The sequence below is a fragment of the Budorcas taxicolor genome, chromosome 21, assembly GCF_023091745.1.
Source record: "Budorcas taxicolor isolate Tak-1 chromosome 21, Takin1.1, whole genome shotgun sequence".
Taxonomy (NCBI): Eukaryota; Metazoa; Chordata; class Mammalia; order Artiodactyla; family Bovidae; genus Budorcas; species Budorcas taxicolor.
This window is the reverse complement of record NC_068930.1, coordinates 35,164,317-35,184,694: the sequence shown is the minus strand read 5'-3', so window position 1 is coordinate 35,184,694 and position 20,378 is coordinate 35,164,317. Positions and strand designations below refer to the sequence as shown.

The window sequence follows — 20,378 nt, the reverse complement described above, 5'->3', positions numbered from 1 at the left end:
AAACAAAAGATAAATTAAGGAAACAATTCCATTCACCATTGCAATGAAAAGAATAAAATACTTAGGATTATATCTACCTAAAGAAACAAAAGACCTATATATAGAAAACTATAAAACACTGATGAAAGAAATCAAAGGGGACACAAATAGATGGAGAAATATACCATGTTCATGGATTGGAAGAATCAATATAGTGAAAATGAGTATACTACCCAAAGCAATCTATAGATTCAATACAATCCCTATCAAGCTACCCAATAGTATTCTTCACAGAACTAGAACAAATAATTTCACAATTTGTATGGAAATACAAAAAGCCTCGAATAGCCAAAGCAATCTTGAGAAAGAAGAATGGAACTAGAGGAATCAACCTGCCTGACTTCAGGCTCTACTACAAAGCTGCAGTCATCAAGATAGCATGGTACTGGCACAAAGACAGAAATATAGATCAGTGGAACAAAATAAAAAGCCCAGAGATAAATCCACACCCTATGGACACCTTATCTTTGACAAAGGAGGCAGGAATATACAATGGAGAAAAGACAATGTCTAACAAGTGGTGCTGGGAAAACTGGTCAACCACTTGTAAAAGAATGAAACTAGAACGCTTTCTAAACCATACACAAAAATAAACTCAAAATGGATTAAAGATCTAAACGTAAGACCAGAAACTATAAAACTCCTAGAGGAAAACATAGGCAAAACACTCTCTGACATAAATCACAGCAGGATCCTCTATGACCCACCTCCCAGAGTAATAGAAATAAAAGCAAAAATAACAAATGGGATCTAATTTAACTTAAAAGCTTTTGCACAACGAAGGAAACTATAACCAAAGTGAATAGACAGCCTTCAGAATGGAAGAAAATAATAGCAAACAAAGCAACTGACAAAGAATTAATCTCAAAAATATACAAGCAACTCCTGAAGCTCAATTCCAGAAAAATAAATGACCCAGTCAAAAAATGGGCCAAAGAACTAAACAGACAGTTCTCCAAAGAAGACATACAGATGGCTAACAAACACATGAAAAGATGCTCAACATCACTCATTATCAAATGCAAATCAAAACCACAATGAGGTGCCATCTCATACCAGTCAGAATGGCTGCTATCCAAAAATCTACAAACAATAAATGCTAGAGAGGGTGTGGAGAAAAGGGAACACTTTTACATTGTTGGTGGGAATCAAACTAGTACAGCCACTATGGAGAACAGTGCAGAGATTCCTTAAAAAACTGGAAATAGAACTGCCATATGACCCAGCAATCCCACTGCTGCACGTACACACCGAGGAAACCAGGAGTGAAAGAGACACATGGACCCCAGTGTTCATCGCAGCCCTGTTTATAATAGCCAGGACATGGAAGCAACCTTGATGTCCATCAACAGATGAATGGATAAGAAAGCTGTGGTAGATATACACAATGGAGTATTACTCAGCCATTAAAAAGAATACATTTGAATCAGTTCTAATGAGGTGGATGAAACTGGAGCCTATTATACAGAGTGAAGTAAGCCAGAAAGAAAAACACCAATACAGTATACTAACACATATATATGGAATTTAGAAAGATGTTAATGATAACCCTACATGCAAGACGGCAAAAGAGACACAGATGTATAGAACAGTCTTTTGGACTCTGGGAGAAGGCGAGAGTGGGATGATCTGAGAGAAGAGCATTGAAACATGTATATTATCATATATGAAACAGATCGCCAGTCCAGATTCAATGCATGAGACAGGGTGCTCAGGGCCAGTGCACTGGGGTGCCCCAGAGGGATGGGATGGGGAGGGAGATGGGAGGGGGGTTCAGGATGGGGAGCACATGTAAACCCATGGCTGATTCATATCAATGTATGACAAAAACCACTACAATATTGTAAATTAATTAGCTTCCAACTAAAATAAATAAATTAAAATGATAAAAGCGGTATCCTTGTACATACTCATTGGTAGGCTATGTTTATTTTTTGTAAATATATCTGAAAATTTCAAGTTAATTTTTAGGTTAGTCATTTTTACTTCTTGGATAACAACATAATATTTAAATTTCTCTTTGTTTTTCCTCTAAATTCTGCTATGACTAGCTAAATAACGAAAAGATGTATTTTTTCTTGACTTTATTTAAAGATACCATCTTGTGATTTTCTCACAAGAGCACGTGTTTGTTTGGCCGTGCTGTAAGACAGTGGACAGCACTCTAGTGTTGATTGGTTTCCTTTATATGCCTTTTTTTGTCTGTCGGTGTATAACCTCACCTGACCACTCAGTTTATATTTATACCATTCTCTTGACTCCATCCAACTCCTATGATTTAACTAACATATAGTTAGTTACATCAGCTAGTTTGTCATCTTGCTTGAAGTTCTATCCTACCTAAACTTGAACCAGCCTTAAGAAATTTGAGTAATGAGTTTATAGTTTTTTTAAAAAAATCTTCCTCATAAAGAATTCAGTTCAGTTTAGTTGCTCAGTCATGTCCGACTCTTTGCGACCCCATGAACCGCAGCACACCAGGCCTCTTTGTCCATCACCAACTCCCGGAGTCCACCCAAACTCATGTCCATTGAGTCAGTGATGCCATCCAACCATCTCATCCTCTGTCACCCTCTTCTCTGCCTGCCCTCAATCTTTCCCAGCAGCAGGGTCTTTTCAGATGAGTCAGCTCTTCACATCAGGTGGCCAAAGTATTGGAGTTTCAGCTTCAACATCAGTCCTTCCGATGAACACCCAGGACTGGTCTCCTTTAGGATGCACTGGTTGGATCTCCTTGCAGTCCAAGGGACTCTCAAGAGTCTTCTCCAACATCACAGTTCAAAAGCATCAACTCTTCAGCACTCAGCTTTCTTTATAGTCCAACTCTCACATCCATACATGACTACTGGAAGAACCATAGTTTTGACTTGACTAGACGGACCTTTTGGCAAAGTGATGTCTTTGCTTTTTAATATACTGTCTAAGTTGGTCATAACTTTCCTTCCAAGGAAAAAGCGTCTTTTAGTTTCATGGTGGCAGTCACCATTTGCAGTGATTTTGGAGCCCAGAAAATAAAGTCTCTTGCTGTTTCCATTGTTTCTCCATTATTTGCCATGGAGTGATGGGACAGGATACCATGATCTTTGTTTTTTGAATATTGAGTTTTAAGCCAACTTTTTCATTCTCTTTCACTTTCATCAAGAGGCTCTTTAGTTCCTCTTCACTTTCCTACTTAAGGGTGGTGTCATCTGTGTATCTGAGGTAATTGATATTTCTCCTGGCAATCTTGGTTCCAGCTTGTGCTTCATCCAGCCTGGTATTTCACACAATGTACTCTGCATATAAGTTAAATTAGCAGGGTGACAGTATACAGCCTTGATGTACTCCTTTTCCAATTTGGAACCATTCTGTTGTTCCATGTCCAGTTCTAACCATTGCTTCTTGAACCGCATACAGATTTCTCAGGACGCAGGTGACTTGATCTATGGGGAAAATAAGTATTTTTTATTTAGACTTTAGGTAATTGTGCCTTCTGAAGTGTTTTACTTCCATTTCAGTTTGCCACTCATATTCTGTCCTTTCTCTTCCTCTCTGTGTCTCCTGAACTCCATGTTTACAGTAGTTTGAGAGAATGGGAATTGCTGCGTTGGGCAAACTGACACCCCCTCTAGTGGAAGCTCTAACCAATAACACCACTTTCTCACTATCAGTAGGACTTGAGGTTCATAAAACATCTTTCATATGCTCATTTAAGTAAAATTGATACCTGTGCTGTAACTTGATATTCTTTTCTCTTATTTATTTGTATATCGCTTTATTAGCCTATCACATTAGTTGCCAAGCTTTGTTAGTAATTAGTTCACATGTAACTTTCTAGGCCTGCATCCTTATTAGTCTAGGATGGGAGAAAAGAAGGTAACATTTATAAATAGTTTCTAAGCTGGAAAGAGGTGGAGAGGAGAATTAATTAAATAGAACAAATATTTCTGGTTTTGGTAATGCTACCTTGAAGAATATATACACACACATACTTTTTGACACAAAATTTTTGCTAAGTATAGTTTACTGTTTAACTTTGTGGGTTGCTTTATAAATAAACATTAGTATATATTAAAATACTATTATTTATCTTAACTGCAAATATGAAATAATTAAATTGATCTGGTGCCAAACTCACTAATTTATATCAATTTTTATGTTTTATTATCTTTGAACGTATTAACAGGGAGAAAGCAACTGGTTGATATTACCAAAGATTATGGATTTCTGTCACATAGTTTTAAAGAGCTGAAAGTAAATGGGCTTAAAATATTTGGCTGGCAAATGAAAATATCACAAAATCTCTAGAAAAGCAAAGTGATAATATAAGGAGTAGAACTACCAGATACTAAAACATAGAGTAACAGTATTGAAGCAGTAAGGTAGAAGCCCAAGATTAGATGTATAAATCACTGAAGAGTAAAGAACTGTTGTCACTTATACAAACTTGATATATATTAAAGGATGCACTGTTAAACAGCAGAGAAGAGAATGATTATTTAATAAATGGGGTTGGAATAGCTATTTAGCATTGTCAAGGAAAAATACACTTAGAATCACATCTACACCAGAGATAACAAAATTAATTTCAGATGAACCTAAAGTGTGGACAATTACATATTGAAAATATGGAAGATAAAAGGACTGAATATTCTATAATTTCTCTGGAGTTTATAAGCAATTTGAAAACTGGAAAAGGAAGAGAGTAAAGATCAGACTGCAGATGCTAATTTGTTTTATTATAACTGTAGCTCTGTGAGCATCATAGTATAGCATTCCTAGTCTATGTTCAGAATCTGTAAATTAGTCTTTTTTTTTTTCATACCAGCTGGAAAACTTATGCTTCCTATATTAGTTAATGGAACAGAGAACGCAACTCTGTATCTAACATTTTTTTTTCATAGATGCATTGAAAATTATACAGGAGCTCGTTGTGAAGAGGTTTTTCTCCCAAGCTCCAGTATCCAAACTAAAAGTGACTTGTTCACAGCTTTCGTGGCATTGACTGTTCTTCTAGGAACTCTTATCCTTGGAGCCCTCTACTTCCTCTGCAGGTAACCAAAATAGAAACATGCTTTTGAAAAGAAAAAAGTAATACATAATAGTTATTGTTTGACTAAATAATCAATATGCCCTTTAGCTCTAGATTATTTTTCCAGATCATGTTTTCTGTTTAGAGTTATTTCTCTAATACAGTTATTGTTACTAAATTGTATCTTTTATTTTTGTTATTAAATTAATGTCATTTTTGAAAGGATCTTTTTTTTTAAAGGATCTTATTCTTTGTTACTATCATCATTACCTTAACTTTTCTAAACTAGTAAGGTAGACCCACATTCACTAAAGTCATCATGCCAAAAACACCTAAATATTTGGAGTAAGTCTATTTAAAGTAGAGTTTGAATGAAAGAAAGCAATGATTTATTAGTTACCCAAGTACCCATCAACAAAAGAATGGACAACAAGTTGTGATATATTGCTATTAAAGGGTAATATATAAGCTGAAATGAATCACAGTTACACAAACTGTGATTCTGAAAGCTCAGCTTCTCTGTACATCAGTGCCGAATTGAATCTTGGAGACAGTTTTGGGTAAGGTAAAAAGGATAGCTCTATTACTTTACCAGGCAAAGGAGGACACAGTGGACTTTGGCCTCGAAAACTGTGTGTCCCAGCTTGGAGAGGATAGTTAGAAGTTTTCTAGTAATGATTTTAAAAGGGTGTGATCAGCTTGTGGACATTCTTCTGATGGGTTGGTGGTAAGATAAGTAGGAGTCCACATCATCAACCTTTAGGGTCCAACTGATCTGGATCTACATGCTTGTGGATAGCATACCATCTAACTTTCTCCCACCTGGAGAGGTTTCAGTATCTGCAAAACAGCTCAAAGATATTGTGTGTTTCTGTTGATGCAGAACCAGGACCTTGTCCCAAGGCTGCACTACTGTTTCTCTTGACTGTTTGTTTCTTCCTGGTCTAGCATTCCCTCCCTTCCCTAATTAACAGCTGCTTGAGTCTGCCCATTAGAACTCAGGAAATGAGAGACACAGAAAGGCTTTGTGCTCAGGAGCCCCAGAGGACCCTGCTTGGTATCAAGTGCCTGGGTAAATCTTAGAAACATAATTTTATGTGAAAGAAGCAAGTCACCTAAGAAAATGTAACAATATGATCCCACTCATGAAAAGTTTAAAATGAGACCAAACTAAATAATGTATTGGTTAGGTTGATATATATGATTGGTTCAAGTAAGAGACTGGTTAGCACAAAATACAGAATGATGGTTACTTGTGGTGGGAAGAGAAAGGGAAGCACTCCAAGAAGGCATGGAACGTTAATAGCCTGTTTCTAATCTTGTGCTTGGAAACGAACAGAGATCATTCTGTCGTTTTTGAGATTGCATCCAAGTACTGCATTTCAGACTCTTGTTGACCATGATGGCAACTCCATTTCTTCTGAGGGATTCCTGCCCACAGTAGGAGATATAATGGTCATCTGAGTTAAATTCACTCATTCCAGTCCATTTTAGTTCGCTGATTCCTAGAATGTCGACGTTCACTCTTGCCATCTCCTGTTTGACTACTTCCAATTTGCCTTGATTCATGGACCTGACATTCCAGGTTCCTAAGCAATATTGCTCTTTACAGCATCAGACCTTGCTTCTATCACCAGTCACATCCACAGCTGGGTATTGTTTTTGCTTTGGCTCCATCCCTTCATTCTTTCTGGAGTTATTTCTCCACTGATCTCCAGTAGCATGTTGGGCACCTACTGACCTGGGGAGTTCCTCTTTCAGTATCCTATCATTTTGCCTTTTCATACTGTTCATGGGGTTCTCAAGGCAAGAATACTGAAGTGGTTTGCCATTCCCTTCTCCAGTGGACCACATTCTGTCAGACATTCAATATCACAGTAATCCAAGTCTATGCCCCAACCAGTAATGCTGAAGAAGCTGAAGTTGAACGGCTCTATGAAGACCTACAAGACCCTTTAGAACTAACACCCAAAAAAGATGTCCTTTTCATTATAGGGGACTGGAATGCAAAAGTAGGAAGTCAAGAAACACCTGGAGTAACAGGCAAATTTGGCCTTGGAATGCGGAATGAAGCAGGGCAAAGACTAATAGAGTTTGCCAAGAAGATGCACTGGTCATAGCAAACACCCTCTTCCAACAACACAAGAGAAGACTCTACACATGGACATCACCAGATGGTCAACACCGAAATCAGATTGATTATATTCTTTGCAGCCAAAGATGGAGAAGCTCTATACAGTCAGCAAAAACAAGATCAGGAGCTGACTGAGGCTCAGATCATGAACTCCTTATTACCAAATTCAGACTTAAATTGAAGAAAGTAGGGAAAACTGCTGGACCATTCAGGTATGACCTAAATCAAATCCCTTATGATTATACAGTGGAAGTGAGAAATAGATTTGAGGGCCTAGATCTGATAGATATCGTGCCTGATGAACTATGGAATGAGGTTCGTGACATGGTATAGGAGACAGGGATCAAGACCATCCCCATGGAAAAGAAATGCAAAAAAGCAAAATGGCTGTCTGGGGAGGCCTTACAAATAGCTGTGAAAAGAAGAGAGGCAAAAAAACAAAGGAGAAAAGGAAAGATATAAGCATCTGAATGCAGAATTCCAAAGAATAGCAAGAAGAGATAAGAAAGCCTTCTTCAGCGATCAATGCAAAGAAATAGAGGAAAAGAACAGAATGGGAAAGACTGGAGATCTCTTCAAGAAAATTAGAGATACCAAGGGAACTTTTCATGCAAAGATGGGCTCGATAAAGGACAGAAATGGTATGGACCCAACAGAAGCTGAAGATATTAAGAAGAGGTGGCAAGAATACACAGAAGAACTGTACAGAAAAGATCTTCACAACCCAGATAATCATGATGCTGTGATCACTTATCTAGAGCCAGACATCTTGAAATGTGAAGTCAAGTGGGCCTTAGAAGGCATCACTACGAACAAAGCTAGTGGAGGTGATGGAATTCCAGTTGAGCTATTTCAAATCCTGAAAGATGATGCTGTGAAAGTGCTGCACTCAATATGCTAGGAAATTTGGAAAACACAGCAGTGGCCACAGGACTGGAAAAAGGTCCGTTTTCATTCCAATCCCAAAGAAAGGCAATGCCAAAGAATGCTCAAACTACCACACAATTGCACTCATCTCACATGCTAGTAAAGTAATGCTCAAAATTCTCCAAGCCAGGCTTCAGCAATACGTGAACTGAGAACTTCCAGATGTTCAAGCTGGTTTTAGAAAAGGCAAAGGAACCAGAGATCAAATTGCCAACATCCGCTGGATCATGGAAAAACCAAGAGAGTTCCAGAGAAACATCTATTTCTGTTTTATTGACTATGCCAAAGCCTTTGACTGTGTGGATCACAATAAACTGTGGAAAATTCTGAGAGAGATGGGAATACCAGACCACCTGACCTGCCTCTTGAGAAACCTGTATGCAAGTCAGGAAGCAACAGTTAGAACTGGACATGGAACAGACTGGTTTCAAATAGGAAAAGGAGTACGTCAAGGCTGTATATTGTCACCCTGCTTATTTAACTTCTATGCAGAGTATCTCATGAGAAACGCTGGACTGGAAGAAACACAAGCTAGAATCAAGATTGCCGGGAGAAATATCAATCACCTCAGGTATGCAGATGACACCACTCTTATGGCAGAAAGTGAAGAGGAACTAAAAAGCCTCTTGATGAAAGTGAAAGATGAGAGTGAAAAAGTTGGCTTAAAGCTCAACATTCAGAAAACGAAGATCATGGCATCCAGTCACATCGCTTCATGGGAAATAGATGGGGAAACAGTGTCAGACTTTATTTTTTGGGGCTCCAAAATCACTGCAGATGGTGACTGCAGCCATGAAATTAAAAGACGCTTACTCCTTGGAAGAAAAGTTATGACCAACCTAGATAGCATATTCAAAAGCAGAGACATTACTTTGCTGACTAAAGTCCATCTAGTCAAGGCTATGGTTTTTCCAGTGGTCATGTATGGATGTGAGAGTTGGACTGTGAAGAAGGCTGAGTGCCGAAGAACTGATGCTTTTGAACTGTGGTGTTGGAGAAGACTCTTGAGAGTCCCTTGGACTGCAAGGAGGTCCGACCAGTCCATTCTGAAGATCAGCCCTGGGATTTCTTTGGAAGGAATGATGCTAAAACTGAAACTCCAATACTTGGCCACCTCATGCGAAGAGTTGACTCATTGAAAAAGACTCTGATGCTGGGAGGGATTGGAGGCAGGAGGAGAAGGGGACAACAGAGGATGAGATGGCTGGATGGCATCACGGACTCAATGGATGTGAGTCTGAGTGAACTCCAGGAGTTGGTGATGGACAGGGAGGCCTGGCGTGCTGCGATTCATGGGGTCGCAAAGAGTCAGACACAACTGAGTGACTGAACTGAACTGAATCTTGTGCTGCTCATGTAAGAGTCTATCACTGATTTTTAAACTGGTGTCAAGTTAAATATTCACAACCAAAAGTTGAGAGTTATGTGTTTTTTTGGCAGGAATTTTTAGGACTTCAAGCCTGGGAGGCAGCATCTCAAGTAATCTTGAGAAAATTGATCCGATGAGGCAAGGGGGGAGCTAGGATAGATAGAAGTTTTGCAACAAAGGGCAGGTAGTCAGAACATCAAAAGATATTTAAGTCTTTTAATTATTGTTAATTAAGTTAAAGAAAACCAGCTACAGTAAGTTAAGGAAGTTAGCACTTTTCTATATACAAGAAGATGCAAGAATCTGGATTCACTGAAATCATTCCTTTGATATACACTTTAATTATTTGGGGCCATTTTCCTGTGTTTTTACCTCCTGTTTTCCTCAGGGCTCACTACAGGGAGTGGCAGCAGTCAGATGGCAGGTATTCTTTCCTTTCTAAGTTCCCTCAGGGCTCATCAGCAGCCTGTGGGCAGGCTGCAGGCTGATGACTGTGACATCCTTTGTTTACTGACATGGCAGAAGATATTCTATTTCTCTCTAGGCATAAATATTGTCATTCACTCTTTTTAAATGTGTACTTTATTTAAAAATAAAGCAACTTTTTGCCATATGTAAACATTAAACACTTTCATATTAATTGGAAAATAAATGTAAATTTAATAACTGAGAAAAATAGCATCCTTAAGATTCTTACAAAAATAATATGACATTGAATGATTTTCAGAAATGGTTAAAACATGCTACCCACTGAACCTTTTCCATTTTTAAATGATAACACAAGCAAAGGTATTTCTACATGATGATTTGTGTCTTGTCAAAATCAAGAGTAGAATTAATTTGAAAGAAACATGAGTAGCTATTGCTTATAAAATCTAGTCATAAGATTTAGGCTTTTGCATACTGACCAGGTGAAACATACTGTCTGAAATGTGCTTTCAAGAATTAAAACAAGTCCCTGTTTACTGCAGTAGTTTTTAGGTCCATCATGGTTGAAATTGCTTTAAGCTGAAGCCCTTTTGAAATTTAATAACTAATTAATGTCATATTTGAATGAAGTCCAAAATGATAACCCATATGCTGAAATCTAGGCAGAATCAATCATGTTTTACGAAGAGGAATCAGTGTATTTTTGGAAAACACATCTGATTTTGCTATGGTAAAAAGTGGTTTTGAATTAATTTTCATTAATGTAAGGTAAATACTCGAGGCATTGACTTACTGAAAAAAAATCGAAAGCAAGGGTACATTCCAATATCTTATTTAATATTAAAAGTGGTTTTTAAAAACTCTGTCATGAGCATTTGAATGTAATTAGAAACTATATTAATTGACCAGATGACAAAAAAGACCGATGAACTGTAGCCTTAAAAAGTGCAAGTGAGGGGCTTCTCTGGTAGTCCAGTGGTTAAGAATCTGCCTGCCAGAGCAGGGAACATGGATTTAATTCCTGGTCCAGGAAGATCGCACTTGCTGGGGAGCATCTAAGCCCACACACCACAACTGCTGAAGCCCATGCTTCCTAGAGCCTCTGCTCCACAACCAGAGAAGCCACCACAATGAGAAGCCTGTGTGCCGCAGCTAAGAACAGCCCCACTTGCCTCAACTAGAGAGAGTCTGTGCACAACACTGAAGATCCAGTGCAGCCAAAAATAAATAAATTTTTTTAAAGGTGCAATTGAGTTTTTCAGTAATTGAGTAAAGACACCCCATGTCACATAAAGTGTTACTCAGTAGATTCTGACTCTTTGCGACCCCATGGACCCCACCAGGCTCCTCTGTCCATGGAAATCTCCAGGCAAGAATACTAGAGTGGGCTGCCATTCCCTTCTCCAGGGGATCTCACCGACCCAGGGATCAAACCTGGGTCTCCTGCATTGCAAGCGGATTCTTTACTGTCTGAGCCACCATAAGGATCCCAACTAATAATGAAAACTAACCACTTTAAGAAGAGCACAAAAATGCTACATTAAAATAGCACAGTTCTGCTGTCTTAAAGGAAAAAGACTAAGTGGCATCATCAGCACCTGAAGCCCCTACAGATGACCTACCTGCCCTGGTGCATTTGTTAAATAATGGGGCACAGTTTTAGGGAAGCTCTAGCAGTTTCAGATAGTTGCGGAAAAGAAAATAAACCTCCATATATTCAAATTTAAACTTGTGTTCTGCATTTGCACTTACCCATTTTCCATTTGTGTGTTTCTTTCTTCTTTATTGTCAGGAAGGGCCATCTTCAGAGGGCCAGTTCGGTCCAGTATGATATCAACTTGGTAGAGACAAGCAGTACCAGTGTCCACCACGGTGAGTAAATTCAAAATAAATGTATATTTTAAAACCCTAAGTTAGATGTTGGTTGTCTAATGGGATTTGGATCTATCCAAAAAATGTTGACCCTAAAAATCTTTTCTATGGGTTTTTTACCTGAAGATGAATTTCTCATTAGCTGTATGACACAAGTCATCTTTTTCCCCCAAAGAAAACTATGTTATCGCAATATGTGAAATTATGATGTTAGTTATGTTTCACAGACTGATTTTTACAGAAGTAATTTGAAGTGGACTGGTATATGGACAGGAAGAGGATTTTTATCTATAAGGATAAGCAAATCTTTTGGAAACATATGGGTCAATTCATGTTTTAAAAATATCATGAGACTTCTGCTTCTGACCAAGATAGAGTAACAGAGACTGGATTTACCTCCTCCTTGAAACAGTTTATAAAAGGACATTATACATTAAGTGATGGTTTTCAAGACATTGGACAACAGGAAACAAAGGATCATAAGAGACTGAAAACAGATGAGATGAACCAATGATTCCCTCAAAGTATTGCCTTGAGAATTTCCAGGCTGTGGCATGGGAAGTTGGGTGGATGACCCAGGTTGATCAATGTGGCTTGATCAATATAGTTCACTGGAAAAGAGGAGAGCCACATAGAGAATTTCAGAGATCTTCAAGTATTCAGTTAAGTAATAATCACATGTATACTAGGAAAGTACTTGATATTAGGGAAAGAATCACCTGATAGGATTAGAGGTACCCACTATTTGCACAAGGCTAGGAAAAGTGCCTGTTTCCAATAATAAGGCTAAAAATCCTAATTATTCATTGAGTAATAGTGTACACAGAAGATTGTTTCTTCAGTAGTGGGGAATGATTAACCCTAGATTGAGTACTGCTCCAGTCCTGCCTAACAGACCGTAAAAGCAAGAACTGAAAGAATCAAATTGTTTCTAAATAACCTAACTGCATCATCGTCATCAGCTCAGTCACTCAGTCATGTCCGACTCTTTGCGACCCCATGGATTGCAGCATGCCAGACTTCCCTGTCCATCACCAACTCCCAGAGCTTGCTCAGACTCCCAGCATCAGGATCTTTTCCAATGAGTCAGTTCTTCACATCAGGTGGCCACAGTATTAGAGTTTCAGCTTCAGCATCAGTCCTTCCCAATGAATATTCCGGGTTGATTTCCTTTAAAATTGACTGGTTTGACCTCCTTAGAGTCCAAGGGATTCTCAAGAGTCTTTACCAACACCACAGTTCAAAAGCATCAATTCTTTGGTGCTCAGCTTTCTTTACAGTCCAACTCTTACAACCATACATGACTACTGGAAAAACCATTGCTCTGACTAGGCAGACCTTTGTTGGCAAAGTAATGTCTCTGCTTTTTAATACACTGTCTAGGTTCATCATAGCTTTTCTTCCCAGGAGCAAGCGTCTTTTAATTTCATGGGTGCAGTCACCAACCACAGTGATATTGGATCCCAAGAAAATAAAGTCTGTCACTGTTTCCATTGTTTCTTATCTATTTTCCATGAAGTGATGGGACTGGATGCCATGATCTTCATATTTTGAATGTTGAGTTTTAAGCCAACTTTTTTTACCCTCTTTCACTTTCATCAAGAGGCTCTTTAGTTCCTCTTCACTTTCTGACATAAGGGTGGTATCATCTGCATATCTGAGGTTATTGATATTTCTCCCAGCAATCTTGACTCCAGCTTGTGCTTCATCCAGTCCAGCATTTTGCATGATGTACTCTGCATATAAGTTAAATAAGCAGGGTGACAATATACATCCGTGATGTACTCCTTTCCCAATTTGGAACCAGTCTGTTGTTCCATGTCTGGTTCTAACCGTTGCTTCTTCACCTGCATACAGGTTTCTCAGGATGTAGGTAAGGTGGTCTGCTATTCCCATCTCTTTAAAAATTTTCCAGTTTGTTGTGATCCACACAGTCAAAGGCTTTGGCGTAGTCAAAAAAGCAGAAGTAGAGGCTTTTCTGGAACTCTCTTATTGGCAATTTGATCTCTGGTTCCTCTGCCTTTTCTAAAACCAGCTTGAACATCTGGAAGTTCTCGGTTCACATGCTGTTGAAGCCTAGCTTGGAGAATTTTGAGCATTACTTTGCTAGCATGTGAAATGAGTGCACTTGTATGGTAGTTTGAACATACTTTGAGATTGCCTTTCTTTGGGATTAGAATGAAAACTGATCTTTTCCAGTCCTGTGGCCACTGCTGAGTTTTCCAAATTTGCTGGCATATTGAAAATGGTTAAAATGGTAAATTTTATTAAGTATATTTCACAATAAAAAACCAGAAAGAGATGCAGTTTTTTGGCTTTTGGTTGCACTGGGTCTTCGTTGCTGTATGCGGATTTTCTCTAGTTGTGGCAAGCTGGGGCTACTCTTCATTGCAGTGCACAAGCTTATCATTGCAGTGGCATCTCTTGTTGCAGAGCGCAGGCTCTAGGGTTTGCAGGCTCTAGGGTTTGCAGGCTTCAGTATTTTCGGCAGAGGGGCTTGGTTACTCTGTGGCATGTGAAATCTTCCGCAACCAGGGATCAGACCTCTGTCCCTTGCATTGGCAGGAGGATTCTTAGTCAGGGTACCACCAGGGAAGTCTAAGATGCCATTATTAAATGATACTATCAGATGATTCATTTTGATATACTCAAAATTATCATTTGAGTTATCAAGAGATTGAGTTGTGTTCTTCTACTTTTGGGTGAAATCATGTGTTTTAATGGTTTGATGAGTTTTTTTATTTTTGCTGTTATTTGTAATGATATTGTCTGGAACTGCATTCATTTTTTAAATGCTTGATGATAAAATAACCAGTGAAAAAATTCTCAGAGAACTGAATGTCTTATCATACATGGTTTTAACTGGGAAGATTAATACAAATAGGGCCAAATGTGATAGGAAAAAATGTGGGAATGGCTGACTGCCACTAACGCTTGAATGCACAAGTATCCATGCTTATAATTCACCAATGGTTTATCTCCTCAAAGGATTTGCCTCTTAATTTTTTTTCAGATCATTCAATGGGATGGTAAAAACTCAAATTTATTTTTTAGAAACCACATACACCTAAAAGGCAAGTTGGCTTCTTTTCAGTTTATAAAGACATGTTTGTAATAAAATAGAAACTACCTGGGAGCCTTTCTACACAGAGGTACTCTGGTTTAATTGGGAGAAGAGTTTCAGACCTCAAGTATTAAACTGCTGCCTTCTTTTAATGAGGAAAAAAGGGTATCACAACCAGGGGTAAAAATCTGGATAAGGTGTTGGGCATAGCTCACAAAATTAGCTCACTGGCCACTTATTTTTTCAATGTCAAACAGTCTCAGTATCTGCAAAGCCATTACTTTAAGAAAAGCAAAATAAATGCCTTTACCACATGTGACAAGATCTGTGTCATGAAAACAAAGTTGATCATGGGGATTGGGAATTTCTTCATGCTGCTGCTGCTGCTGCTGCTGCTGCTAAGTCGCTTCAGTCGTGTTCGACTCTCTGCGACCCCAGAGACGGCAGCCCACCCGGCTCTCTCGCCAGTCCCTTCTCCAATGCATGAAAGTGGAAAGTGAAGTCGTGTCCGACTCCTAGCGGTCCCGTGGACTGCAGCCTACCAGGCTCCTCCATCCATGGGACCTTCCCGGCAAGAGTACTGGAGTGGGTTGCCATTGCCTTCTCCTTCTTCATGCTATTAGCTTATATTTGTTATGAAAATCAGAGCATGATGGTACATGTTATTTTAAAATTTATTAATGACCTATTTTCACCAGGAAACTCCTTTATTCAGTTTAATACTCCTTTCTAATAGATTCATTCATGTCACTTTGTATGCCTCTGAAATATAAATCTCCCAAGGCATTTTAAAAATTTGTTCATTAAGTAAACCTACAGCTTTAAGTCCTGGCATCCATTTAGATTGTGATTACATATCATCCCTCTTGCAATAACACACTAGTTCTTAAAGTACAGCTCTTTAAATGAAAAGAAAGTAAGGTAACTATGGAACCGTGAACATCAAGTACCTATAGGTGCCAGACACTGTGGCTGGTATTTCACTTTGGAGACTCTTATAAGTCTTAATACCCATTGTGAAATATCAGTCACCTCAGATACGCAGAGGATACTAAATGTCAATAACCTCAGATACACAGATGATACCACCCTTATGGCAGAAAGTGAAGAGGAACTAAAGAGCCTCTTGATGAAAGTGAAAGAGGAGAGTGAAAAAGTTGGTTTAAAACTCAATATTCAAAATGTGAATATCATGGTATCATCCTATCACTTCATGCCAAATAGATGGGGAAACAATGGAAACAGTGACAGACTTTATTTTGGGGGGCTCCAAAATCACTGCAGATGGTGACTGCAGCCATGAAAATACAAGCCACTTGCTCCTTGGTATGCCCAACCTAGACAGCATATTAAAAAGCAGAGGCATTACTTTGCCAACAAAGGTCTGTCTAGTCAAGGCTATGGAATTTCCAGTAGTCATGTATGGATGTGAGAGTTGGACTATAAAGAAAGCTGAGCACCAAAGAATTGATGCTTTTGAACTGTGGTGTTGGAGAAGACTCTTGAGAATCCCTTGGACTGCAAGGAGGTCAAACCAGTCCATCCTAAAGGAAATCAGTCCTGAATATTCACTGTGAAGGACTGATGCTGAAGCTGAAACTCCAATACTTTGGCCACCTGATGCAAAGAACTGACTCATTGGAAAAGACCATGATGCTGGGAAAGACTAAGGGCAGGAGGAGAAGGGGACAACAGAGGATGAGATGGTTGGATGGCATCCCTGACTCGATGGACATGAGTTTGAGCAAGCTCTGGGAGTTGCTGATGGAGAGGGAAGCCTGCATGCTGTAGTCCATTGCATCGCAAAGAGTTGGACACAACTGAGTGACTGAACTGAACTGAATGCAACCCATTGTGAGGCAAGTGGCATTCTTCTCTACGAAAAAGAAAACTGAGGTTTAGAGAGGTTAAAATCAAGATCGCACATTAAAAGGTGATAAGACAGGATTTAAGCCCAGGTGAATCTAGTTCCCAAGTCCAAGTTTTTCATACTGTACTGATGCTTCCACAGACAGGGGGTAACAGGCTCAGGGCTCATTGGCTCTTGAGGGAGCCATTTGTCCCTACGTTAAATACCAGCCACAGGTTTTGTTTTGTTTTTAATCTTGGTTTTTGTTTTTGCTACTTTCTCCAGTTTTCCTGCCATCAGTTATTCATTTTTATTGCTGTTAGAGTGACTCACTTTACCAGTCTTTCCCTCTTACCCTCTTTGTCATTTGTAATATCTTTTTAAAAATTCACCAAGCTTGTTAGAACTTCAGGTAACAGAAAATAGGCAGTGGGAAAAGGCAGGGACACTTCTGTGAGATCTGAATGGAGGTGCTGATATAACTCTTCTGTGTTCTGGGGTGTGTTAAGAGGCTCATTTGGATGTTCTAGGCTAGTTCACCTCAACTTTTCACAAACAGAAGGGGTGGATGTACATGTGTAAACAAAGATGTGTTGACAGTTGTACATATAAAGAAAAACTGAGATGGAGAAAACATCTTGATTCTTATTTTCCATAGGTCATGGAGAACATTGATGAAATAACACAGTGAAGCCAAATCATTGCTTCTTTGTTACAAAGGCAAGAAAATGAAACACTAAATGGTAAAATAAATTAAACAAGTTAATCTTTCTTTGTTCTCTAAATAAAAGACTGAAAGTTATCATACGTTGAAACACAGTCCATCCTGTTGCAAAGTATGTGTGTTTCTGTAACATATATTAACTTATTTGCAGTTGGTAAATAGGAAAGTAGTATCAATCCTGTATGAAAGTTGCATGGGTTCAAACATGATTTTTTTTTTCCCCAGTAAGCTAATATGTTGAAGCAACTAGAGGCAAACTTTCTCACAGCTCAGGAGAAACTCTTAGTAATATATAAAGACCCTAAAAGAAAAGCGAAAATCCTTTAAGGGCAAAGAGTGACTGTTTCAGTAGCTTTCACTGTATTAAGCTGGATAGGGAAGCTGCAAAGAGCAAGTTAACCATGAAGACATTTCACCTGGTTATTAGGAAAAAAGCATTGATTGATGAAGGTGAAACTGCATAGCTCATCTCAGGACTTAGCAAATCACAGGTTTTTTATGTCTTGGTGCAGAAGGAATTCAGTGAGGGACAAAGTGAGAGGTAAGAAGTGGATTTATAGTTTAGGATGCTTTTGAAGGATACAAGCAGGCAGGCAGGAGACCTCTGCCCTGAGGACTAAGTGGGCAACATGTTTATAAGCGAAGGGAAAATAGAAAGGGTTGAAGAAGACCGCTTTCTTCCTCATTCTTTGAGTGGATGTCAAGCTTACATCACTAGCTCCTCCTCAAGTCAGGCAGAGGACTTTTTGATCCTATATGGTCAAACTGGGACTGTCATGGTGCTATCCACATCAGCAAAAGGGTGGTAATGTAAACTAACATAAATCAAAATATGTTAAATAACCTCAGGTTTTAGTATGATGAGGTCTTCTACTTTGGCACCTTGCCCATGTATTCCTGTCTTTGGTATGTGCTAAGGGACTTGTCCTAAGGATCATTCTCATGCTGACCGGGACCAGCAGGATACAGGCCTCACTTTTTCACTTACTGGACTGGAGCATATCTTATGCTTTTATTGTGTGGTTTTGTTGTTAAGCAGGCCTGTTTCACAACAGTCTGATTGCTTTCTTGAGTGATCATTAGCTTACAATGATCTCCCAAAGTTCCTTCTCTATCTATAACTCCCTAGTGGGATGTCAAAAGCTGCCTGTGTAACTATCCTGCTCTATCCCTATCATTGGGAGCTACCTTTAGATCCTATTTTTAATGTTAATGAGACTGGTTTCTTTTAAAAATAAATATTTATTTGGTTGCATTGGGTCTCAGTTGTGCATGCGGAATCCTTAGTTGAGCATGTAGGTTCTAGTTGCCTGACCAAGGATCGAACCGAGGCCCCCTTTATTGAGAGTGTAGAGTCCTAGCCACTGGACCGCCAGGGAAGCCCTGAAAATGGTTTCTATTAGGAGCAATTGATTTCAGGGTCTATATCTGAAAGGAAGAAGCACAAACCCCAACGTTTAAGTATACAAAAGATGGACTAATTCTCAGTGCAGATACTAGTGGAGATTTAGGATTCTTGTTTTTGTTACTGCTCAGGTTATACAATTCCAAACCTTTTTTCCCCTATTAGGCTTTTAATTTTAGGGCACGACTTTACAGATCATGAGGTTTTCATCTTATTAGGAGCAATATAAAGAATGCATTTGGTAAAGCTGGTAACAGAAGTCCGTAGTTTTCATTAAGGCTCCTCTTTTTTTTTTTTTTTTTTAGTTTTATAGATTTTAACAAATGCATGATTTCATGTGTCCACCACTACAGTATCACATTGAATAATTTCACCACCCAAAAATCTCCTGTGCTCCATCTACTCTTTCCCAGTCTCAGTGGTAACCACTGAGCCCTTTACTATCTCTATAGCTTTTTACTATGTCTGTAGCTTTTTCTGGAATGTCATATAGTTGGACTCATACAGTAGGTAACCTTTTCAGATTGGCTTCTTTCACTTCTTAGCCTTTTACACATGCAATTCAATGGCCTTAAGTATATTCCCATTGGTTCAACCATCACCACTGTCCATCTTCAGAACGTTCTCATCATCCTATACTGAATGCTATACCCATTAGACAATAACTCCTCATTCCCTCCTCTACTTAGACCATGGTAGCTAACATTCTGCTTAATCTCTAAGCATCTGAATATTCTCAATGCTTGATTTAAGTCTCAGTATTTCATACAAATACATGAATCATGCATTTGTCCTCTTGTGTGTGGCTTATTTCACTTACCATGTCTTCAAGTTTCATCAACAGTATAGTATGTATCCAAATTTCATCCCTTTTTATGACTGAATGATATTCCATTGTACATATTTACCTCATTTTGTTTATTCATTTATCAACAGATGAACATGAGTCATTTCACCTTTTGGCTATTGTGATGATGCTCTTAGGAACATACATCCACAAATAGCTGTTCAAACCCCTGTTTTCTATTCTTTTGCATAAATACCCAGAAGTAGTATCAAATGTTAATTATATATTTAATTTTTTGAGGAACTCTGATACTGTTTTCTACAGCAGCTATACTGCATTATGTTCATATAAATATATATATGAATATATATATATATTATAGCAATGCACTCTAGTTTCTCCACATCCTTGTCAACACTTTTTAAAAAAAATAAATAATAGCCACTCTAATGGGTATGAAGCGCTATTTCATCGTGGTTTTGATTTGCATTTCCCAAATGATTAGTAATGTTGAGCATCTTTTCATGTGCTAATTGGTCATCTATATCTTCTTTGTATACCTGTCTTTTCAAGTCCTTTGCCCAGTTTTGAATTGGGTTGTCTTTTATAACTGTTGCTGCATTTTAGGAGTTGTGTGTGTGTGTGTGTGTGTGTGTGTGTATAAATGGGTAGTAATCCCTCATCAGATATGTGATCTGCAAATATTTGGGCTTTCTCTGCATTGGCTGTGGCAGGCAGGGGCCACTCTTTGTTGTGGTGTGTGGGCTC

At 38.7% G+C, this 20,378-nt stretch overlaps 1 protein-coding gene across 1 annotated transcript in view; it reads left to right on the top strand.

Moving 5' to 3' along the window:
- The window catches only part of NRG4 (neuregulin 4), a 105,264-nt gene extending 87,828 nt beyond the window's left edge, over positions 1-17,436 (top strand). The window contains exons 4-6 of the mRNA XM_052659668.1: positions 4,923-5,072; positions 11,702-11,781; positions 17,353-17,436. Coding sequence (XP_052515628.1) covers positions 4,923-5,072; positions 11,702-11,781; positions 17,353-17,369 — 247 coding nt within the window. The 3' untranslated portion in view covers positions 17,370-17,436. The remainder of the gene's footprint in view (positions 1-4,922; positions 5,073-11,701; positions 11,782-17,352) is intronic.
- The last annotated feature ends 2,942 nt before the right edge of the window (positions 17,437-20,378 follow it).